This window comes from Nycticebus coucang, chromosome 3, assembly GCF_027406575.1.
Source record: "Nycticebus coucang isolate mNycCou1 chromosome 3, mNycCou1.pri, whole genome shotgun sequence".
NCBI classification, from domain to species: Eukaryota; Metazoa; Chordata; class Mammalia; order Primates; family Lorisidae; genus Nycticebus; species Nycticebus coucang.
This window is the reverse complement of record NC_069782.1, coordinates 26,021,922-26,046,599: the sequence shown is the minus strand read 5'-3', so window position 1 is coordinate 26,046,599 and position 24,678 is coordinate 26,021,922. Positions and strand designations below refer to the sequence as shown.

Genomic DNA, 24,678 nt, shown 5'->3' with positions numbered 1-24,678 from the left:
CCCAAGGTGCGGGCATTTAGTCATACCCAGAGAGACTGTTCAGATCCCCAAATACCAGACCATAAGAACCCATGTGTGTTTTTCATGCCATGCATGAAAAATAAACTATAAATAAACAAAGTCGCATACAGTGTAAGATAAAGGAATTTAAAATATGGAAAGAGATAATTGTAAAAAAAAAAAAAAAAAGCAACCAATAATTAGACCCTCCAAGTTAATAATAAAAAATGTTCCATTCATTGTTTTATTCACTGAGTATGTACTGAGTGCCTACTGTATGCCACGACTGTTTTAAGGGGTGCGAATAGAGTGGTGAACAACGTAAGACAAAATGTTTTTATGGAGTGTCTATTCTAGTCTGGGGAGAGCCGATAAAAAAGGAATGGGGCACTCATGGGCAAGGACTAGGGATGGCTGTTATGTATAGAATAGCCAAGGTTTCCCTGATGGGATGAAAATTAAACAAACAGCCTGGGCGTGGCACCTCATGCCTGTGATCCTAGTACTCTGGGAGGCTGAGGCAGGTGGATTGCCTCAGCTCAGGAGTTGGGAGACTAGCAAGAGCAAGACCCCCAAAAGAGAGAGAGAGAAGAAGGAAGAGAGGGAGGACGGGAGGGAGAAAGAAAGGAAAGTTAAACAGAAACTGGAGAGAGAAAGGAGCTAATCATGAGGGAAGACTGTTCCTCCTAGAAGGAAGAACCTCCAGTGCAAAGGCCCTGAGGTAAGAGAGGGATTGATATGTCCCAGGGACAGCAAGAGGCCAGTATAGCAGGAGCAGAGTGAACAATCCCAATCACAACCCTGAAAGTCCCAACCGCCATCATCCTGAACACCGAAATCTCAAAAGATCAAAATGCCTGGCGTCTAGATCCCTAAAATCGCAGGGCAGTGTCACTATGTTTGGTAGTACACCTTGCTATTGTCTTTATGTAGAAGAAAATGGATTTTGATTGACTCTCCAAACCATGACGACAGATTTGGAATTAGGTGCAATCAAGTTTTCTAAAAATGAATTTCAATGTGCTACCTAAAAAGTTTGTTTTATGACCACAGTTACAAAACTGAGTGCCCACCATTACCGATCACAGTGATCATATGGTTAATACTGTTACACGTTTCGCTTTGGACCTATTTCTAGATGCAGATGGCTCATGGTAACTGTTTACTCACGAGACTGTCTTTAGAATACCCGAATGTTTACCCTTGCAAAAATATATGTTGTTATTGCCTATTTTATGACAGAAAGTGGCTTGAGAAGTGTTGTTTTCTGTATTTCTCAAATGAGTCCCCTTTTTATTATTATTTTTTTTTTGTGATTTTTTGGCCGGGGCTGGGTTTGACCCGCCACCTCTGGCATATGGGACCAGCGCCCTACTCCTTGAGCCACAGGAGCCGCCTGAGTCCCCTTTTTAAAGCGTAAAGAAATGTCTTTTAAAGAATTTTAAAAATTATTTTCTTCTAGAATTACTTTCCCAGGATTTCGATATTTCGGGATTTCAACATTCAGGATCACATCTTTCAAGGTCACGACTCCTCACGAGGAAGACTGGTAGGAGTGAGGTCTGAGAGAGTGAGCTGGGGAACAAAGAGCGTCACCAGAGGCCTTCAGCAGACGAAAGCATGATTCTACTACCCAGGGGAGAGGAGGCTGACTGCAGGCAAGCGAAAGTAGAAGCAAGAGACCGGTGGTTAGAAGTTAAAACAACAGTTCATGCTAGAGGTAGTAGGGCTTGGACAGCAGTGGTGGCGGCGGAGGTCATGAAGTGTAGTCCAGTTGTGGATGTGTTCTGGAAAAGTATATTTGAAAGTATAATCGGATGTGGGTTGTAAGAAGGAGTCAAGGATAACACCAATACTTTTGGCCTAAACAACTAGAAAAAGAAATTTCTATTTACTGAGACAGGGACTGTTTCATGAGATGCAGATTTGCGGGGCTAGACCAGAGTAGAGTAGGAATGGTCTGGAAAATGTGAAGCCTGCAAGCCCTATCGAACGTCCAGGTGGAGATGTTAAGGATTACACTTGTATTTGTGAGTCTGGAGTTCAGGGAAGAGGATCAGGCTAGAGAAATAAATTAAGAAGTTGTTGAAATGAAGGTGGAATTTAAAGACCTGAGCCCGGAGGAGGGTAGGCAGAGCTCAGGGTGAGGAGGAGCCCTGGAGCCGTCCCGGGCCTGAGGTCAGGGAGAGGACCAGAACAATCTAATGGAACTCTAAGAGGAGGGAGTGGCAGGCGGCCCAGGAAGAACGGAAAGTAGATCCTGGAACCTGATGGAAAAAAGCAGTTCAAGAAAGGAGTGATCAGGGGGCCGGCTGCTGCTGAAGGGCCAAGTTAAAGGAAGACCGACCATTTGGTTTGGCAAGAGGGAGGCCACTGGTGACTTGGACAAAAGTAGTTTTAGTGAATGATGAGGACACAAGTCTGACTGAAGAGACTTAGGGGATAATAGAGAGGAAGCAGAGGCCCAAAGTGAGGGTAATGCCTTTGACAAACTTTGCTGTAAAGAAGAGCAGAAAACTGGGGCGGATGATGGTACAGAATACGAGATCTAAAGGTGGTTTTTTGGAAGGCAGGTTTTATTTATTTATTTATTTAAGACAGAGCGTCAAACTGTTGCCCTGGGTAGAGTGCTGTGGCACCATAGCTCACAGCAACCTCTAACTCCTGGGCTTAAGCAATTCTCTTGCCTTAGCCTCTCAAGTAGCTGGAACTACAGGTGCCTGCCACAATGCCCGGCTATTTTTTGGTTGCAGTTGTCAGTTGTTGTTTGGCAGCCCCGGGTTGGATTCGAACCCGCCAGCTCTGGTGTATGTGGCTGGCGCCTTAGCTGCTTGAGCCACAGGCACCATGCCAAGGGAGGTTAGTTTTAAATAACAGGATGTTTGGGCCCTGCGCCCGTAGCACAGTGGTTATGGTGCCAGCCACACACACTGAGGCTGGTGGGTTCGAACTCGGTCCAGGCCAGCTAAACAATAACGACAACTGTCACAAAAAAAATGGCCAGGTGTTGTGGCCAGTGCCTGTGGTCCCAGCTGCTTGGGAGGCTGAGGCAGGAGAGTCGCTTGAGCCCAGGAGTTTGAGGTTGCTGTGAGCTGTGATGCTACAACACTCTACCGAGGGTGACATAGTAAGACTCTGTCTCAAAAAAACCAAACCAACAAACAGGATGTTTGTATGTTAGTGGCAAATAATTCAGCAGAGGAGAAAAATTAACATTAGAAAAGAGGCATAATTGTTGGACTATTGTCTTAATTTTTTTCCAGCTTAACTGAGGTATGATTCATATACAACAAATTGCGTATGTTTAAAGTATAAAATTTGCTAAGCTTGATATATGTATACACTTGGGAAATCATCACCAGAGTGAAAAATAGTTAATGTATTCATCACCCTAAAAAGTGTACTCAAGGCCTTGGTAATCTATCCCTTCTTCTCTCCTACCCAGATCTTCTCCCAGGCAACCACTGACCCACTCGCTGTAGATTAGCTCGCATGCTTTAGATTAGCTCACATTTTCTAGAATTTTATATAAATCACAGTAGGGACTATTTTTCTGTCTGGCTTTCTAAACCTAGCATAATTATTTAGAGATTCACCCATGTTGTTTAATATCCACAAAAACTCCTTTTTAATGCTGAGTGGTAATCAGATACGTGGCTATTCCACAACTTGTTTACCCATTTACTTGTTCAGAGACACTTGGATTTTTTCCTGTTTCGGGAAGCTTCAAATAAAATTTCTATGGATATCCATCTGCCTTCCTTTGGGGGCAGATGGTAAATACCCAGGAGTGGAGTGGCTATGAGTAATAAACTAGTCTTCATTTTATCTCTGACTCAGGAGTCTGGCGTCTTCTATCAAACTATGGATCAGCAACAGACCTTTTTTTTTTTTGAAAGCAGGGTCTCACTGTCACCCGGGTTGGAGTGCTTGTCATGATCATAGCTCACTGTGACGTCCAACTGCTGGACTAACGAGATCTTCCTGCCTCAACCTCCCAAATAGCTAGAACTACAGGCATAGGCCACCAAACCTGCCTAATTTTTTATTTTTATTTTTTGTAGAGATGGGGTATTGCTGTGTTGTCCAGGGTGTTCACGAACTGTAGTCTTCAAAGTGCTAGGACTGCAGGCATGAGCTACCATGCCTGGCCTCAGCCTAACTTCTTATCTTGCAAGTAGGGTGCTGTTTCAAGTTCCTCATAGTTTTTGACACTAGATCCTTTGCATTTTCATATAAAATATAGAATCTGCCTGTCAATTTCCATCAGACTACTGGGATTCGTATTAAGATTATACTTAACCTATACACCAGTATGGAGGGAATCGACATCTTAGCAACATTGGTCTTAGGTCAATTAACATGGCATACCTCTCCACTTATTTAGGTCTTTAATTTTTCTCAGTATTGTTTTGTAGTTTTTTTAAAGAGACAGAGTCTTCACTTTGTCACCCTCGGTAGAGGGCCGTGGCATCACAGCTCACAGCAACCTCCAACTCTTGGGCTTAGGTGATTCTCTTGTCTCAGCCTCCCAAATAGCTAGGACTACAGGAGCCCGCCACAATGCCCGGCTATGTTTTATAGTTTTAGTGTACATCTATGCACATATTTTAGAAACTTGCCCAGAAGTATTTAATATTTTTGATGCTGTTGAATAAGTCATTGCTTTTTAAATTGCAATTTCTTATTTTTCATTACAAGTTTGTAACAATGCAATTGATTTTTGTAAATTTACCTTGTATACTGAAACCTTGCTAAACTCACTTGGTTATAATAGTTTTTAGGATTTTCTACAGATAATCATGCTATCTGTAAATGTAGTTTAAATCCTTTCTTTCCAATCCAGATGTCATTCATTTTTCTTTTCTTTTTTTTTTTTTTGAGACAGAGTCTTACTTTGTTGCCCTTGACAGAGTGCCACAGCAACCTCAAGCTATTTGGCTCAAGTGATTCTGTTGCCTCAGCCTCCCAAGTAGCTGGGTCTACAGATACACACCACTACACCCTGATATTTTTAGAGATGGGACCTTGCTTTTGCTCAGGCTGGTCTCAGCTCCTGAGCTCAAGCAATCCACCCACCTCAGCTTCCTAGCATGCTGGGATTACAGACGTGAGCCACTGTACCTGTCCTCAAGTCACACTGTTAATATTTCTGGCGTGGTCAACTCCCACCCTAAGACTGTTGAATGTGCCAGCTCTATCTTAGAGAAAGACACCCTTATCTTAAAGAAAGACACAAATTACCTCCCAGAAGTCAAGGGCAAAGGCCAGACTTTTTTTGGACAAAGCCAAAGTTTTTACTACATACAGCTATTCTTCATTATCCACACAGAATTGGTTCCAGGACGCCCAGGATACCAAAATTCATGGATTTTATGTCCCTTACTTAAAATGACACAGTATTTGCATGTAATGATGCTCATCCTCCCATGTACCTTAGATCTTCTCTGGATTACTTACAATACCTAGTACCATTTAGATGATATACAAATAGTTGTCATGTTGTACTTTTAAAAACTTGTACTATTTCTTATTGTTGTATTTTTATTTTTTATAGTTTATTATAGTATTATTTTTGATCCCCAGTTTATTGTATCTATGGACATGGAACCTGTGGATACAGAGGGCCAACTGTACATGTCTTTTTGATAAATGGACTCCATCAAATTGCTTTGGGACACTTCACCAAACTGGTTGGGGGAGGGAAGGGTCTCGTAAATAAGGGGAAAGAGGCACATTTAATACAAATGACTTGAAATCCCAGTGTCTCTGTCCAGCACGTTTCAGCTAACTAGGATGTCAGCAAGATTTTATAATAAAGGCTGAACTCACACACAAGGAATAATATTTAATGAACAAAAGCATCAGGTTCTATGTACAATTCTATCAGTTACTCTAAGTGAGATCTTGTATGTTGACTGCAGATGGAGCATATTAAAATACTAACTAGATTGATGCTCCAGTACGTGTGATATGATATTATGAAAAGTCAAGTACATTTTAGTTTACACATTAGCATCAAAGACTTTAACCAAGAAGATGATCTTCTGTAGATGATTAGATAATTGACCATAGAGGTATAAATAAGGTTCAGCTCATTCATTTTGTAATCACCCTCCCACTGGTAAGTGTTCCGTGTCTGTTTCATGTACGGGAAGTGAGTATGCAGGTAGAAACATTAAATAACACTTTCAGTTATAGGCCTGGCTTCTAGCTAAACGCATTTGGTGGTAGGATAAAAGCCTCTATTATTTTTATAAAAGATGCTCACAGGGACCTGGCACTCTCTTTGGGCAGCAGTGGTTATCAGGGAAGCTGGAATTTCAGAATTCTCTGGACTTTCAGAGTGCTTGGATTCCTGCCATATTCAACCAAAGCACCAGGAAAATCTGGATTAAATTGGGATTCTCATGGGCTATCCTAATTGTGGGGGGAAGAATAAGAAAAAAAGGAGAAACTGGGATCATTGGACATTTCCTAGACGTTTCCTGATGGATTCTAGGAAGTAGGGAACCCTGTCTGGGGTGCTAGAATGTCAGCCCTCCAAGGGCCTGGTCTTAGGCACACTGCTTGGCACATAGTAAACCCTCAATAAATATTTTTCAAATGAAATGAACACATGAATGAATCCGTCTGTTTCACCAATGGATCTGGGACATATAGTGGAAAAGTAAAATGTCAGAGGAAATTATTTGCCAATGCTATTCAAGAAGGCTTCCATTTGGCTAATGAAAGAAAGAAATCATTTCTACTACCTCAAGCAGAAATCTGTCTCTCTGGTCATTAATAAATTCATGAACACTCCTTTTTGTGTCTGAACCTGTAAAGAAAATTGAAATAGACTTCAGTGTAGTTCATTATGCTTCCAAGATGTTATCTAAAATTAAAGCCATGTAATTAAATTACTGAATACAGTAAGTATCTAAACATTCAAAATAAGACTTCAAATAAATTTTCTCTAACCACTGAAAAATAGTAACCACTATTTATTTTGTGTCCAGCATACTTCATATACATATGAAAGTAATCAGCTCTTCACACAGTCATCTTTTTCTTTTTCCTACTTTATATTATGGAAACCATTACCATTCATAAAAGCAGAGTCATACAGGCCATGCCTGTGGCTCAGCGAGTAGGGCGCCGGCCCCATATACCGAGGGTGGTGGGTTCAAACCCAGCCCTGGCCAAACTGCAACAAAAAAATAGCTAGGCATTATGACGGGCACCTATAGTCCCAGCTAAGAGAATTGCCTAAGCCCAAGAGCTGGAGGTTGCTATGAGCTGTGAAGCCACGGCATTCTACCAAGGGCGACAAAGTGAGACTGTCTCTTAAAAAAAAAAAAAAAAAAGAAGCAGAGTCATACAATGAACCCCCATGTACCCGTCACCTATTTCAACATTACCAACATTTTACCAATCTTGGCCCACCCATTGCCACTCCTCCTCAATTTTTCCCTCCTTGGAATATTTAAAGCGGATCCAAGCCCTTGTATGAATTCAACCATAAATATTTCAGTATGTAACTCACCAGATAAAAAATTTTAAAACATAACTATAATATCACTATCACCTCTGACAAATTGACTATTCCTCAGCAAATTTCCCCAGTTGTCTCAAAAACACACGGGTGGATTTTTAAAATTAAAATCTAAACACAGATCAGTTTGATTGGTATAGCTCCTAAAGTCTCTTTTTTATCTGTAACAGCTAACCCCTCTCCTTACATGCCTCCCCCAGCCCACACACACATTTTCCATGCCATTCACTCGTTCAAGGAACTAGGTCAATTTCTCCCTAGAATTTCCCATACAAGGGGTCTGGCATATTGCATCCTGCAGGTGTTATTTAGCATGGTCCTCAATCCCTCATATTTATTAGATTCATGTTCAACTTATCCAAATATTTTTTATAGAAAAGAATGAAAATGCTTACTGTGGCTTTTATCTGATCACTTCAGCTGCATTGGCGAATTGAAAATAAATATTAAAAAAAATAATAAAAACTCCTGTGCTGTTAACTTACTAAATGCTAGAGCCATGTTCACCATTTCAGGCTATTTTAACATGGCACTGTCAGGCTGAATTGATGGAATTTTATTCTTTGACACTAATTAGACTCATGATAATGGGTTCCCCCCCCTTTTTTTTTTTTTTTTGAGAGAGAGTGAGTCTCACTTGATCACTCTGGGTAGAGTTCTGTGGCTTCATGGCTCATAGCAACTTCAAACTCCTGGGCTCAAGTGATTCTCTTGCCTCAACTTCCCAAGTAGTTGAGACTAATGCCCAGCTATCCTGCCACAATGCCCCACTAGTTTTTCTACTTTTAGTACTGAGGGGGTCTCACGCTTGCTTATGCTGGTCTCGAACTCCTGAGCTCGAGCAATCCACTCGCCTCCACCTCCCAGAGTGCTAGGATTACAGGTGTGAGCCACAGCGCCCAGCCTTCAAACTATTTTCTGTCTCATTTATGGGTGCTTCTTGATCTGATAAGCAGGAAACATTCATGACATTTTTGATGACTAGACTGCCTTCTTTCATAGAGCAATAATTATCATCTTTTGGTGTTTCAACATGTTGCCTCCAAAGGTCAAAAAATCAAGTTATGTCTTTGTAACAGAGGGCCATCTTATTTAATTCTCGATTCATTTATTTAGCTTCTTGATTTGAGATGGATGAATTCTATGGCCTGGACAGCCAAGGCTTCTCCATCTTTAGAGTAAAGTTTCTGCAGCTCCACATCTAGAGCTGAGTCAGAACAGCCAGAGCCATTACCTTTACATCTTATCCACCTTTGCCAGCTATACGGGGAGTCCTTAAGACGCAAACATCCAACTACTGTACCACTCGCACTTCTGAATGGAGGCTATTACAGGTGATAGATAAATGCACCTGATCCAACTTACATACAAATTCAACTTAAGAACAACCCTACAGAACCTATCTGGTTTGTAACCCAGGGACTTCCTGGCTAGTAACTTGCTTCCTAAAAGTCATGAAAATGAGTAACAGTCATCTTGGAAAAGTATGTTTCTTATTTAAAATATATTTTCTCCCAAATCTCAACCTCCACTGACAAAGAGCTCCCCCTACCACAACAAACTTGTTTTTCTCCCCTATCAAGCCCCCAAACCTGACATTAATAATATTCAAAACAATGTTCTTAAACAAAAAGTACTGGACTTACCGTCTGTTAATCTGAGAATGAGACTGGGATCTAGCCCATATTTTTCAAATGAGCCGCTTGTTTCAGAGCGGTAAGCTATTTGGCTCAGGTGTGAACGACTCTTCATTCGGGATGAAAAAGTCGACTTCTGGTGGATTTTCATGCTACGGTTCTTAGCTTTTTCCTGCCCAAGTAGAAAAGTTTATAAGAATTTTTAATACTCCAAAGTAATGTTGTTTTAAAATTAGCGATCATATATAAAAATATCATTGGCAGCAAATGATATTAACATTAGAGTTCTTATCTTTGAAGGAATGTGTGCAGTTTTTATTTCCTTCCTATATGGAGCTGAACGAAAATATGACATTGAACCTTCATGATACATGTACGTTACAAATAGGAGACTGGAAAACGCCCTGCTGTCTTTATTTCCACAATTTTGTCTTGCTCAAAATGCAGGCAAGTTTTGAAAATTCCAAGGGTTCATTCTGTGGAATTGAAAACTTGGAAGGAATTAACTGCCACAGAGATTTTTTTTAATTAATTAAATTTCATTAATTTTTTTTTATTAAAGAGCTTTTTTTTTTTTTTGCAATTTTTGGCTAGGGCTGGGTTTGAACCCGCCACCTCTGGCATATGGAGCCAGTGCCCTACTCCTTTGAGCCACAGGTGCTGCCTCATTAATATTTTTTTAAATTTAATGTTGGTTAGTGCAACAAACTCTACAACACATGCAAACAAAACAAAACAAAAACGGAGACAAATCAGTTGTTGAGTATTTCTAGATAGTTTCCTCATTCAAATTTGGGCAAAGGAAGTCTGTAATCAACTTTTTCCTCTGGGAGGAAAGAAAGTCTGTCTCCTGCAATGTGAACCAGGCTGTGTAAGGAACGACCACCCAGTAGTAAGGTGAACTCCGTGAGACACAGTGGGAAAATTAGCCTCATCTCTGATTTAGCTTCATGGAAAACAATTCTAACCCCTCCTCTACTTTTATCCGCACACATGTATGCATTGTCTTACCTCTACGTGCTTGACAAATTTTGAGTTACTCATGAAGACTCAGCTCCTCCTGTTATAGCCAAAGCTAGTGGAATAGAGAAACGCCAGCGCACTGAGCCCAAGTTAAGCAAGGGTCCCTTAGTGATCCGCGGAGCTGGGAGTGAGTGCACGCCTTAAAGTCTCTCGACCCCCTTAAGCAGGGGGTGGGAGGGGCTTTAGGTAGAGGAGGAGGAATCCTTAATGCAAGCCGAATTTGACAAGAGCCAACACCTGGTAAGGGGAGGCCTTACAAGGGGAAGCTGGAGTTTTTTTTTTTTTTTTTGTAGAGACAGAGTCTCACTGTACCGCCCTCGGGTAGAGTGCCGTGGCCTCACACAGCTCACAGCAACCTCCAACTCCTGGGCCCAAGCGATTCTCTTGCCTCAGCCTCCCGAGCAGCTGGGACTACAGGCGCCCGCCACAACGCCCGGCTATTTTTTTGTTGCAGTTTGGCCGGGGGTTTGAACCCACCACCCTCGGCATATGGGGCCGGCGCCCTACTCACTGAGCCACAGGCGCCGCCCGGGAAGCTGGAGTTTTGCAGTTATTACTGAACTCTTTCAGCTGAGCTTCCCATCTTAAAGGGGGAGTGTTCAAAGCCCCCAGTGAGAAGGAGTTGGGGCATAACACTATGATCTCCTCAGTGAAATCTATTTATTAATTTGTTTATTTTATTTATTTATTTTTTGAGACAGGGTCTCTCGTTGTCACCCTTGGTAGAGTGCCATAGCATCATAGCTCACAGCAACCTCAAACTCTTGGGCTCAAATGATCCTCTTGCCTCAGCCTTGCAAGTAGCTGGGACTACAGGTGCCCAGCACAATGCCCAGCTATTTTTAGACAGGGTCTCACTCTTGCTCAGGCTGGTCTCAAACTCTTGAGCTCAGGCAATCCACCCACCTCAGCCTCCCAGAGTGCTAGGATTACAGGTATCAGCCACTGTGCCCAGCTGATAGTGAAATCTTTTTTTTTTTTTTGAGACAGAGTCTCACTATGTTGCCCTCAGTAGAGTGCTGTAGCGTCACAGCTCACAGCAACTCAAACTCTTGGGCTTAAGCAATTCTCTTGCCTCCGCCTCCCAAGTAGCTGGGACTACAGGAGTCCACCACAACACTGGGCTATTTTTTGGTTGTAGTTGTCATTGTTGTTTGGCAGGGCTGGGCTGGATTTGAACGCGCCAGCTCCTATATATGTGGCTGGTGCCCTAGCCTCTGAACTACAGGCGCTGAGCCCGCTAGTGAAATCATAACATCCACACACCAGCACTACCACCACCATCACCACCAGCCTCTTCCCACCAACAGAGATGGGCACTCCTTTCTCTACATCTCCTTTGCATGCCTCTGTTACTCTATTTCATCAACTCTAAGACACCACTTATTGTAAGATGCAGTATTACGCAGTCACTAATATATGACATCCCAGCTATGTAAACTAAATAAAAATTTCAGAAGTGTAAAAATGTGGGGAAAATGGGTGTTAGAATCAATGAAGTGGGGTACGTTGTACTTGTCACACTGGACTGTGTGGTGTCTTTGTCCTCCTCCATCGGGGCAGTCTTTGCGGGTGTCTACCATGTGCTGGCTGTGGCTCAGGCTCGTGCCATCTGCCTGTGTCCGTAGCTGGCTCCCGGGTCTTAACCCAGCAGAGTCCATAAGAGCGATGGATAAGAGGATATGATTGTAGCATTCATTGGGATTGAGATTTTAATAAAACCTTACCCTTGTCTTTGCTGCCATTTCATTTTCTTTAAAAAGAAAGAGGTCTTTGAAAAAGATTTTATAAGGCCTGTCCTTTTTGATTGTGTCATCATTTCCTTTATCTGTTAAAAAAGAAAAAAAGAATGAATGAATTTCAACACCCCTCCTCTGTTGACCAGAATGGTAAGACTCTTGCCAGTGGGGGTAGAGAGAGGGAGGTACAGAGGTCTCTGAGAAGGTAGGGTGCAGACAGCCTCACCTCCAGATCTCCAGGGCAGGAGCCTCAGCTTCTCAATTCCCCATGGCCCAGAGCACAGTGCTTAGCACTCCATGGGGAATGATTTGATAAAATAAGGAGTTCTTGGATCATAGTTTGGGATATTAAGCTGTTACTTCCCATCACTATACATGCCACCTTCTGTTACCCCGTCTCATATGCCACCATTTAAGCAGCAGCAGACACAGCCACTACCCTTAGGAAGAATGTAAAAAGAAAGTTAAAGATAATAACAAGTGCTGGAGAAGAAGTGGAAAAACTGGACCCAAACACACTGGGGCAATGCAAATGGTGCAGTCACTTTGGTAAAGTCTGGCAGTTCCTCAAGAAGATGAACCTAGACATGCTATGTAATTTAGCCATTCTACTGCCAGAATACACCCAAGAGAAATGAAAACACATTCACTCCCAAAGCTGTGTATGAATGTTTAAAGCAGTAGGGTTCATCATAGCCAAAAGATAGAGACAACCCAAATATCCATTGACTAATGAATGATCAACAAAAGGAGAATATGCACGTGGTGAAATATCATTTGGCCATAGAAAGGAATGAAGCACAAAACACGCCACAGCATGACTCGACACTGGAAACGTGTTCAGTGAATGAACCCAGTGACAGAGGCTGACGTATTATATACTTTCATTTCTGTAAAATATCCAGAATTGGCAAATCCATAGAGACAGAAAGTAGATTATTGGTCTCTTGAGGCTAGGAGATGGGGCCTACAGGTAATGGCTAAAGGATTCAGGATTTCCTTTGGAGGTGCTGAAAATGTTCTAAAATTGACTGTAGTGATGGCTGCATGTTATTTGTGAATACACTAAAAGCCACAGACTTGTACACCAAATTAAAAAAAAAAACAACAAGACAGGCCAGTAAGAAAGATAGAAAGAAAAAAAATCAGTTTACTTTCTGAACGGATTTTCTGGTTTTTTGAGGGGGGAGATTTTCTGATTTTATTCATAAAATTTGAAATGACAAAAAGTCTTTCTCTTTCTTTCTTTTCTTTTTGCAATTTTTGGCCAGGGCTGGGTTTGAACACACCACCTCCAGCATATGGGGCCGCACCCTACTCCATTGAACCCCAGGCACCGCCCTCTTTCTTTCTTTTCTTTTTTTTGAGACATAGTTTCACTATGTCGCCCTCAGTTGAGTGCTGTAGAGTCACAGCTCACAGCAATGTCAAACTCTTAGGCTTAAGCAATTCTCTTGCCTTAGCCTCCCAAGTAGCTGGGACTACAGGCGCCTGCCACAATGCCCGGCTATTTTTTTGTTGCAGTTGTTTAGCTGGCCCAGGCCAGGTTCAAACTTACCACCTTCCATGTATGTGGCTGGCGCTGTAACCACTGTGCTATGGGTGCCAAGCCTATTTCTTGCTTTCTAATGCTGAGGGTGGGGGTGGTGAAGAGGTAAGGGGGATGGAAATCTTGGTTTTAAAAACCAATAGCCAAGGCCAGGACTACTGGGAGCTGGGACTTAACACCTTAAACCAGAGAAAGGGAGATAGTTCCAGAGGACACGTTCCCCACCCACACCCCTCATTCATCTCTACCTTATGAAAAGACTCTGCATCCTCTCAGCAAGCAGAAGGTTCGTGAAGGAACTCAGTGGTTCTGGCTCTCAATCACTGGACTCACTCTGACAATATCCTCAGAGATTCAGACTTAACTGGTCAAGCCGGCATCTGTACTGAAATTTTTTTTCTCACTTCTTTTATAGATAGGGTCTTGCTCTGCCACCCAGGCTAGAGTGGCTTCATCATAGCTGCCTGCAACCTTACACTCTTAGAGTGATTCTCCTGCCTCAGCCTCCCAAGTAGCTGGGACAATAGGTTCCTGCCACAACATCTAGTTAATTTTTCTATTTTTTTTTTAGAGACAAGGTCCCATTCTTGCTCAGGTTGGTCTTGAATTCCTGACCTCAAGTGATCCTCCCACCTTGACGTCCCAAAGTGCTAGGATTACAGGTGGGAGCCATCATGTCTGGCCAGCGTAGGATTCTTTTGAGAGACCCCCAGGTGGCTGTGATATACAGCCAGGGCTAAGAATTAATGGATGAGAGCTTAAAAAATTAGTGGACCAGAAGTACCTGAGATGTGGCTATTTGCTCAGAGATTCGGTTGAGAAAGTGGCAGTGGTTGTCAAAACCCCAGACACTTTCCTTTTTTGTAGGTCTAGGGTTAGAGAGATAGAAAATCAGAATGGAAGCCTGGGATTTAACACAGAGTATGAAGTGTTTTCATAGTCTCCTCTTCACCCTGATGGTGACGGAGGGATCCCCTGCGCTAAATTGTACGAGATAACTGAATACATGATGCCCAACATTGGACAGATGAGATTGACAGCGGTTTATTAGTCACAGCTATTCTCTTAGGGGAGGAGAACCCTACCCACAGTGTGGGAACCACACTCAGGAGCAGTGAACCACCCCCACTTGTGGGAAGGGAATTTTGTAGTAACAAAAGGGTGAGGTAGGCTCTGGTTCCCACAGGAAGATGTGATTGTTTGAATAATTTCATGGGCTGGCAGGAAATGAACCCCATTTGGTTGAAGACCAGGTGGAGCACAGGGGGTGCAGCTGATAGGGGAGCTAACCAGGTAGGGACCCTGTCCTGCCAGGTGGAGTCATGTGTGGCAAGAGCAGGGGAACTAGTGGTTAGACCTTAGGGGCCTTGGGAGGCCCCAAGATGTCAAGACAGCACATGACATTTTAGGCCTTACAAAACATTTAGTAGAGACTGCTGAGTTGAGGTAGCAGGGTTTGGGGACAGCATTAATGTGGAAGAGCATAGCCAACAGGAGTGGGCAATAGAGATTGAGGATGCAAAGGGACCTGGGTCTACGTGGCTATGGTTGTTAATTTTATGTGCTAACTGGACTGGGCCAAGGGGTGCCCAGATTAAACATTATTTCCGGGTGTGCCTGAAAACAATCTGAATACTCACAGAAGAACTAATAAAAAACTGTGATACATTCACATTATGCGACGTTACCCAGCAGTGAAAATGAATGATTGACAACATACAACAATATGAATGAACCTCAAAATATAATGTTAGGTGGAACAGTTCTAAAATATTATCAGTAAGATACCCTTTTTTAAAAAGTTAAAACCAAAGTAAAAACTCTTTAAGATTACATAGAAACTATATGAAACTATATAAATAAAAAAGAAAAAAAATACCTACATAGAATTCAACATGGTGGCTACCTCAGTGATGGAAACAAGGGATAAAGTGTGTAGATATTGCCAAGATCCTAACTTTCATGGGTTTTGGTAGGTCCAGCGGTTCATACTGCTATGAATATATAATGATATTAATTTTAAGAAAGACCTATGGATCTCAGGGAACTGGGTCCAAATATGTCAAAGCTTGGGCTGCCTGCTGTGTTATGAGTGACCAAAGTCCTTTGTCTCTGACCTAAGAGTTTTGTATCTCTTGTCAACACCCATGAAATTGTTCAAGCTAACTTTTTAGTTACATGCTGGAGAAAAATCTTAGCCCTTATAAATTTTGAAAATTTATAACTTTTAAAAAATAAATAAAAGTTGTAATACTCAGTATATACTGGTAACAAAAGATGAATAAAAGTCACGTTTGAGCACCTCTTGTAAATGCAGAAGTTAAATATGACTTGAGTTTTACAATTCTTTTTCTGAGACAGAGTTTCACTATGTCGCCCTTGGTAGAGTGCTGTGGCATCACAGCTCACAGCAACCTCAAACTCTTGGGCTTAAGAGATTCCCCTGCCTCAGCCTCCCAAGTAGCTGGGACTACAGGTGCCCACCACAACACTCAGCTGTTTTTTTGTTGCAGTTGTCATTGTTGCTTAGCTGGCCCAGGCTGGGTTCAAACATGCCTGCCTCAGTGTATGTGGCCGGCGCCCTAACCACTGAGCATGGGCGCTGATCCAGAGTATTACAATTTTAGTATAGTATTTTTCCTTTCTTAAAATGTGTATACATTTTTTTGGCACCTTCTATATTTACTTCATTAAAAAAAGCTAACTAGTATCTCATTCCCTGAAGATAGCATGCTTCACATAACCAACTCAACACCAAGGAACGTTATGCTTGATCCAGTATTCTACTAACAAATATTATATAAATAATGCTGCAATGAATATTCTTGTACACACATATTCGTAGAATTTTCAACATGGTTCTTTTGAAGTGCTTTTTAAAAATTTAGAAATTGACCGGGCGCAATGGCTGAGGCCTATAATCCTAGCACTCTGGGAGGCGGAGGCAGGTGGATTGCCTGAGCTCACAAGGTTAGAAACCAGCTTGAGCAAGTGTGAGACCCTGTCTCTAAAAAAAATAGCCAGGTGTTGTGGTGGGCACCTGTAGTCCCAGCTATTTGGGAGGCTGAGACAAGACAGTTGCCTGGGCCCAGGAGTTTGAGGTTGCTGTGAGCTATGATGCTACAGCACTCTACCGAAGGTGACAAAATTAGACTCTAAATAAATAAATAAATAAAAATTAAGAAGTAGAGTAGAGGCTCCTAGTGGTCCCCCATTCTTCATTCTTCTATAGGAATAGTGCCCTTAATTTAAACTTGGCACATGAGCACACAGAGTGTAAACTATATTTCTCAATCTCCTTTGGAGTAACTAAGTTCTGGCTAAGGGGATGTCAACAGAAGTAGCGAATGCCACTTGTAGGCATGTTCCCCATCTCCCCTTTTCTCCTCCTTGCGGGCAGGAATGTGGGTGTGATCACTGGTGCAGAAGCAGCCATCTTGGCCCACCAACAAGCTAGGACGGGCCTGGGCCCCTGATGTGACCCCTCCAGAGGGGGCCTGTGTCCAAACTCTGTTTACCTGAGAGAGAATGAGCTTCTATATTGTTCAAGGCACAGTTGTTTCATATTTCCTGCCACTTGTAGCCAGACTTTTTAATTCTAAATACAGATATTGCCAAATTGTCCTCCAAAGAGGGTGCCTTATAGAGTGTGTGCTACCTGTAACAATCCAATTTTTAAATTTTTGCCGGATGTATAAGTGAAAAAATAAATGCATTCCTTGTATACTTATAAATAAATAAGCAAGAGGATAAGGAGAAAGGGTGGTAAAGGAAAGAAGAGATTTTGATAAAGTTTGGTTATTCATGTCCTTTTATTGTGACTAATAATTGAGTTAATGGATTCATGTCATGAGACTGCAGCAGTCTAGCTAAAACATGGCCATTTAATGCATCCCCTGATTTGAAGTGGGTTTTTTTTTTTTTAAAGTAAAAAGTAAAACAGAATCTTCTCAGCAGATAGTTTACAAACTCTCTACATCTTAGGCTAAGCACGTGGCACTCCCTTTGTCTAACTCTTCCAATTTGCTATGGAGCCTAACTGTACTGGGTACAAAACAAAAACTTCATGATTGATCTCTTTTTACCTGCAGAATTCTGTGCTGCCGGGAATAGATTTGAGGACATTTTGTCTCCTGGCCCTGTCCAAAGAAAAGGAAAAACATTTTTTAAAATTCTGTAAACATCTTATAGAAGGGCCGAGTTCAACGGCCAATGACTTCCAATAGCCTTTATCTTAAGAGCAGCGTACACAAAAACCCTTTGGCCCAGAAATTCCAATTCTAGGAACTTAACCCAAGAAAATAATCAGACAAGTGAACCAAAAATTATGTGCAATAATATTTGCTCAGTGTTATTTAATAAATAGGACATTTAATAAATAGAATAACATCCGTACACTCATAAAGTGAATTGCCAAATCGCCCCTTAAAATGATACTATAGTCACTATTTGTCTCTGTTCACTATATTAGTCTATTATAAGAGCAGAAATATTGTGGATAAAAAAAATGTATCCAAGAATCTGAGAGGTGTTTGAAAAGCTGTTCACCAAAGATTAGTAATGATTATCTCTGATAATATGATACAATCTCTCCCTTGGTTTTTATCAGGTTTGGGATTAGGGTTAGGTGATTAAGATACTCACCTTAGCTGCAAAATTTAAGGAATAGCCAAAAAGAAAAAAAATACTAAGTTATCTAGATAAATAACATGTTAATGTAATATTTAAAAAAAATCCAAATGAATGCAGGAACAATCCATGATAAGGAAAATACGCATGTTTTAAATACAGCCAGCATCTGACTACACTTATGTGAGCTTAAAACTCAGAGCCTTACTTGTCTCACCGATATCCCAGCCACAGATCTTGTTTTTGTTTAAAATTTTGATATTGGCTTGGCATCCATAGACAGGGTTACGGTGCCAGCCACATTCACTGAGGCTGGTGGGTTCGAACCCAGCCGGGGCCAGCTAAACAACAATGACAACTGCAACAAAAAAAAAGCTGGGGACCTGTAGTCCCAGCTACTTGGGAGGCTGAGGCAAGAGAATCTCTTAAGCCCAAGAGTTTGAGGTTGCTGTGAGCTGTGACACCACAGCACTCTAGTGAGGGCTATATAGTAAGACTCTGTCTCAAAAAAATAAATAAAAAAAATAAAATTTTGATATTTTGTTCACTGTGTATTTGGGGGGTTAATTTTCATTTTTTAAGAAAAGTGAATGAAATTATTACTTATTTTGATTAATGAGTTTTTACCTCTCCTTTATTTATTTATTAAATCATAGCTGTGTACATTAATGCAATCATGGGGTTCAATGTGCTGTTTTTATATACAATTTGAAATATTTTCATCGAACTGGTTAGCATAGTGCCTCTCCTTTAAATGATGTGGCTGAGACAAAGGTCTCTCCCTAATCCTGGTCCTGATTTTTATATTTTTTGGTATCATTCAAATTTCTGAATAAGCTTGTATAACTGTTCCAATGAGAAAAATAAAAAAGATAGGGTGGTGCCTGTGGCTCAAAGGAGTAGGGTGCTGGCCCCATATGCCAGAGGTGGCGGGTTCAAACCCAGCCCCAGCCAAAAAAAAAAAAAGGCAAAAAAAAAAAAAAATATATATATATATATTCCTAAAGGATACTCAAGATTCTCTATGAAAGTGTCCCCACAACTGCAACAATAGTACAACACATTCTATTTGGGGCTGCCCATTTAAATTTACACCTCAGGAATCTCCAAGAGCCACGTGTAAGAGCTAAATGTCTGAGAAGCCCATCAGCAGGGTATTAAGAACATAAACTCTGGATAGTGGACATGCCTGATTTTGAACTTTGGTTTGGCATTTACAGATGTGTGAGCAAGTTCATTTAACACTCAAAAAATATTTATTGAGTACGTTCTACGTGCCAGGCACTGTTCAACGTATAGGAGACAGAGCAGCTAAAAAAAAAAAAAAAAGACAAAAAAGAAGAACAAAAACCGTTGTCTTCATGGAGCCTACATTTTAATCACTTGGCACCTCTGAGCCTTGGGTTCCTGTTCCCTAAAGCGAGCAACTTGTAGTTCCACCTTTTATGGTTTTCTTGAGGATTCAGTGAGGCAATGGATTTAACCAAGTGGAGTACCTGGCTTACAGATGAACTTGGAAAGGGGGAGCTATTACGTGCTAATAGTTAATAATTAGCATGTAATTTTCATTCCAGTAAAAAAGAGTAATTATGTTAAAGTATATAAAAGAGAAAAAGTTAACTAAAAAGCTGTATTATTGACATACTTTTCAAATGACTGAAATTTTTTTCATAGGCATTATGTTCATTCTTACAGGTAGACGAGAAGTGAAAAACTGGTGACAATCCGTGGTTTGATACGTCTTTGGAATATGGATGGCTAATTTTAAGGATGCAAGGATTTTCTTAATTTTACACTTTGCACCCATCCCACCCTTGTCACACTTCTCCTCCTTCGATTCTTTTCTCTATCTAAATTCACTCCCCTCCCAACTCCTAGTCTCTTTATCCTAACAGTCTCTCTGCAGTGAGCATCTGTATCTGTGGGGTCCAGCACATTTTCACTCACAGAAAAACTTGAAGTTCTATCCCTCTAAGCCAACCTCTAAGAGCAGATGTCTGCTCTTATTCCAGCTCTTCCACCACTTGGAGAACTTGTAAACCCAATCAGCGTTCTCTAGTTGTTTGTTAAACTTCCATATGCATGAATCCCTCCATTAATGAATAAAGGATTGGTTAAAAAAGTGGTGGGGAAGGAGAACCAGAGGACCAGTTGCCCTTAAGAAGAGATTATAAAGTTCCCTTTCCAACCAGGAAAAAAGTCAAAGCCCACGAATGTCTTTGTGGTGCAAAATAAAAATAGCAGGATTCCTAATCAAAGGCTCTGTACCAAAAGTAAGGGAAAATGTAATTGGATTGAATAGCAAATGTCGGAAAATTCATATACAAAGAGCTCAGAAATATCAGGGATGTAAAAGCCATCCTCTTTACAGGAGGCATAGACTAAATGATAAGAGCATGGACCCTTCATGGTTCAATTTCCCTGCTTTTCAAAAAGGGTAATACAAATAGTGCCTCCCTCGTGGAATTGGCAGTAAGTTAATAAGTGCAGCCTTTGCGATAGTAAGTGCTGCCGGAGCGTAGGCATCTGGATAAGAGCATTCTAGGTGGGGGAAGATGCCTGGTGTGTTTCAGGAGCAGGGAGAAGAATAGCGGGACAAAGTGCAGTGGACAACAGGGAGAGTGACAGATGAGCCAGAGAGATATTATTAATAACAAGTTCAAGATTACAAGGGTTCTGTAGGTCACTTACTCAGGGAATTGCAGACTCAATCAATGAATCAGTCTGACTGCTGAGCTGAGAAGAGGCTGTAGAGAGGGATGAGAGTCACAGAGGGACACACCTGTTAGGAGGCTACAGCCACCAGGAGGCAGGAGACAAGAGGGTCCCTTAGAATAGTAATGGAGGTGGTCCGATTCTAGATACACTTTGAACGTAGAGCCTGCAGGCTTGGTTTATGGTTTGGTGTGGAGTATCAGAACAGAAGTAAGGATGGAGTTGCTATCAACAGAGACAGAGAAGGCAGTGGGGGTGGTTGTGAAGATCCCAGGCTCAGTTTGGAACATGTTAGATTTGAGATATCTATTGCATAAACTAAAGGACACGAGCAAAGAAGGCACTGTTCTCCTAAGTGAACACTGCACCGATTGATTTAGTTAATTCTTGTATTCCTCCAAAATCATATGTGGCCACTGAGTTGGGTCTTTTGACGAGTGTCCTCTCAGGCAGTAGGTCTTTTCTGATGACATTTCTGACTGCTCCTTTGAAAAGTATGGGCAGAGTTTGGAGGGTGGGGGTGGGGGGCAGGAAGGTTTTGACTGTGGCCTCTGACTCTTAATAGCCCTGTCTTTTTTTTTTTTTTTTTTTTGCCAGGGCCAGGTTTGAACCCTCACCCCCAGTATATGGCTGGCCCTACTCCTTGAGCCACAGGCACCACCCAACAGCACTGTCTTTTATATGTGGAGAATTGACCTCAGTGCACCATAGTCTTTTATCAAGCATAGACAATAATGTCTTTGTTATGGGCTTGCTGCAATTTTCAAACGTGATGCGTGCAAGGTGCCTGTCAATAGTAGGCAGATGAGAAAGAAGAGATCACTTATGCTTTCTTCAGAGTAGATACTGTCCAGATCTGTCCTCTTCCTGGGCCACTCTGGCTTGCGAATAAACAACAGAATCTGAGAAGAATGGGGACATAACTGAGCACTAGCTTTCGTAAGAAACCCCCAGTTGGAAAGTACTGGTCCTATCAGTGCAAATTTAGGGAACCTGGCTCACTTTCATTCAGATTCTTAACCTTCTAAGCTCCAGGAAAGTGGGGAAAGGAGAGTGGAGTTTTATAAGGTCTGATCCTAGTTCTAGATCAATCCTAAACAAAGTTAACAGTAACACTGCCTACCAGATATTATTCGAAGCAGTTTGCGTTTGGTTTTCATTCACAACAACCTTCTCCACAACCCAGTGAAAATGGATTTCCAGATTATTTCGGTAGGAGATAAAAAGCTATGCTTATCTCCCCCATGCATATGAGGAGTTTAGACAGGCTCTCTCAGACCCAATGCCTCGCAAAATTTTTTTTCCACCTCCTCCCCGCCCACCTTGGACAAATACTAGGAGCCAGGGCTGGTGAACTGTGTCCCTGGATGGCATGGAGAGACCAGAACTAGCAATTATTTTTTGTTTACCAGAAAGCCAGGAGCCGCTAGGTCCTTGGCCTGCTCTTTGGATTGGGTCAGGAGCAGAGTGTGAGGATGGGGAAACCACTTTCAGCTTGACCTTTATGGCACCGATGGCGTCAAACTGGCTATTTTCTGTGGACTTTTCTGTTGACTTTTCTGTTGACTGCTCCTTTTGCAAAGTGAAAAAAATAACTGGAGGTCAGGAGGAAGGAAAAGAGCAAAGGGGAGTCAGCAACTACGAGTCAGATCACGGGAAAAGTACTTCCTAAACCAAGACCTACTATGTGGATGTTGGCTATTACCAAAGAAAAATGTGTTAACCCTACCCTTCTATAATTACTGGACAGTAACCAGGGAGGAGAGAAATCCACTTATTTTTTCTAAGCAAATCTCTTGTTTGCTGGGGCCTCTCAAGGTAATTTTGTCTATCTGGACTGTAATCAGTTTACCCCCAAGATACAAATGCCTGTGAAAAGAAGTATAAATTCTTTTAAATTTGCCAAGAACTTGTAAGCTTTAAGTATCGTGTATGGTACCTTTTGTGAAGCCAGGAGTGGAACTAGGACTGTTGGCTAAAATCTAATCCTTAACTTAATTGACCAGCAAGACAAATAGGGGATTAAAAGAAACTAATACTAGTATTATTAATACCTATTACTTAGAGTTAGGCAATTGAGCTCAGTGATTTACAGTATCTTAAAGCTCAAACAAGCCCACAAAGCAGAACCAAATATCTCCATGATAAGGATGAGAAAACTGAGGCTTAGGGAAATGGCCGTAAGTAAATTTCCTGAGGGTAATCAGCTCCTCAGTTACAGAATTGGGGCTAAGACAAGGCTGCCAAACCTCCAAACCTTCTGTTTTTCTATAATTTCAACCCATCCTTTATACCTATAATTGCAGAAGTCTGCAAATACACCTATACTTGCAAAATCTAACAGATTATATCTCTAGCAGAAATCTTGTAAATGTTAATATTTCTCTATGATTAGTGACTTTATGTATTTCTATTCTTCCACTATTTCTACTTTCCTTATGTTTATAGATAAACATATTATTTTTATATAAACTTATTAAATATACTTAAATTTATATATAATATACATGCACAAACTTTTCAAAGTTATGTAACAGACATAAACAGACAAGCATCCATCTGTTTATGATTGCCTAAGGTGTGAATAATGTTCAGATGCTTTTCTTTTAACCCTTTGGGTCTTTCCTTAACACTGTCTATTTAGTTCTTTTCCAATTTTTTCCCTGTTCTCTTTCGTAAGCCATAGTATGATACTAAAGTATATTCTTATTTAAGAACTTTTAAAAGCTGGCGGTGCCTGTGGCTCAAAGCAGTAGGGCCCCGGCCCCATATGCTGGAGGTAGTGGGTTCAAACCCAGCCACGGCCAAAAACTGGAAAAAAAAATTTTTTTTAAAGCTTTAAAATGACATTAAATAATTACTTTTATATTTTGTGGTTCCGCTGGTTTACCCTTTTACAGTGTATTATTCGTGTCTCTACCTTCTTTTTCATTGTAAAGTCTTTGCCAGGCAGCCAAAGTGACTCTCCTGTATTTGTACGTTCCACAAGACCTAATGCAGAGTTTCTAATAAGAAACGTATAAACAAAATAAAATGATTAAGACATCAAAACAAAAGCCCGTGCTTCCCGGCCTTTTCATAGCAATCGATGGGTAGGAAGACATGCGGATGAGAATTACAGACCCTCTTTCTAAAACTTGACTCTGTCTCGGGCTGGTAGATACGACCAGAAGGGGTTGGGGTGAACAGTTGGGGCGGGCACCGAGCTGAAACCTGTGTTACCTTCTACGAGTTTGGATCCAGGAGCGGTTCGGACCTGTCTTTCAGGAAGGCGTGGAGGGAAGGTGGGCGGAGGCGCCAATCGATCTTCGGGTCTCGGCTCTAACCTGTCCCGCCCGTGTTCCCCTTCATCCCGGGGATCGTCAGCTAGCGGATCCCGCAGGCGAGCTGCCCAACCGAAAAGCGCGCGGCACCCGCCACCGGCTTCGCTACGCGCGGACCCCACCGCGACCCCCTCCGCACGCCGCTGCTCCCCACCCCCGGGTGCCGTCCGCCGGCCTCCGCGACCCGGCTCCGCCCCGGCCCCCGCGGACAGGCCTGTCTTTGTACCCGCTCTGGGGGCTCTGTCTCCAGGCTACCCGCCCCCCGGCCCCGGCCAGAAGTCCCCCCAACTAGGGGCTGTGTCCCCGGGTTTCCACGTGTGCCCCTCGGTCAAGGCTTCAGCCGCCACCCGCTTACGCTCCGTGCGCCCCGGCTTTGCGGATGGCCATGTGGTTGACACAACTCACGCTGACCTCTCCGAGCTTCCGTTTCCTTATCTAAAAAGTAGGGACCACAGTCTCTACTTCATTTATACAGAATGTGACAAAGCGACCAATAAAGAGGTGCTTCCACTAGCAGATTTATTTA

The 24,678-nt window shown here is 42.0% G+C and overlaps 1 protein-coding gene across 6 annotated transcripts in view; it reads right to left on the bottom strand.

Annotated features, from left to right (window-relative positions):
• The window catches only part of CCDC38 (coiled-coil domain containing 38), a 56,912-nt gene extending 32,516 nt beyond the window's left edge, over positions 1-24,396 (bottom strand). For 2 of the 6 annotated variants that reach the window (XM_053583586.1, XM_053583589.1), the window contains exons 1-5: positions 24,052-24,099; positions 17,571-17,624; positions 11,925-12,025; positions 9,184-9,346; positions 6,756-6,820 (exon numbers count right to left, since the gene is read on the bottom strand). In XM_053583586.1, the coding sequence (XP_053439561.1) occupies positions 6,756-6,820; positions 9,184-9,346; positions 11,925-12,025; positions 17,571-17,610 (369 nt within the window). In that variant the 5' untranslated portion in view covers positions 17,611-17,624; positions 24,052-24,099. Of the gene's footprint in view, positions 1-6,755; positions 6,821-9,183; positions 9,347-11,924; positions 12,026-17,570; positions 17,625-21,952; positions 21,962-22,238; positions 22,371-24,051 lie in introns of those variants that run through there. The other 4 variants (XM_053583587.1, XM_053583583.1, XM_053583584.1 and 1 more) reach the window with 4 other exon arrangements.
• Between the last annotated feature and the right edge of the window lie 282 nt (positions 24,397-24,678).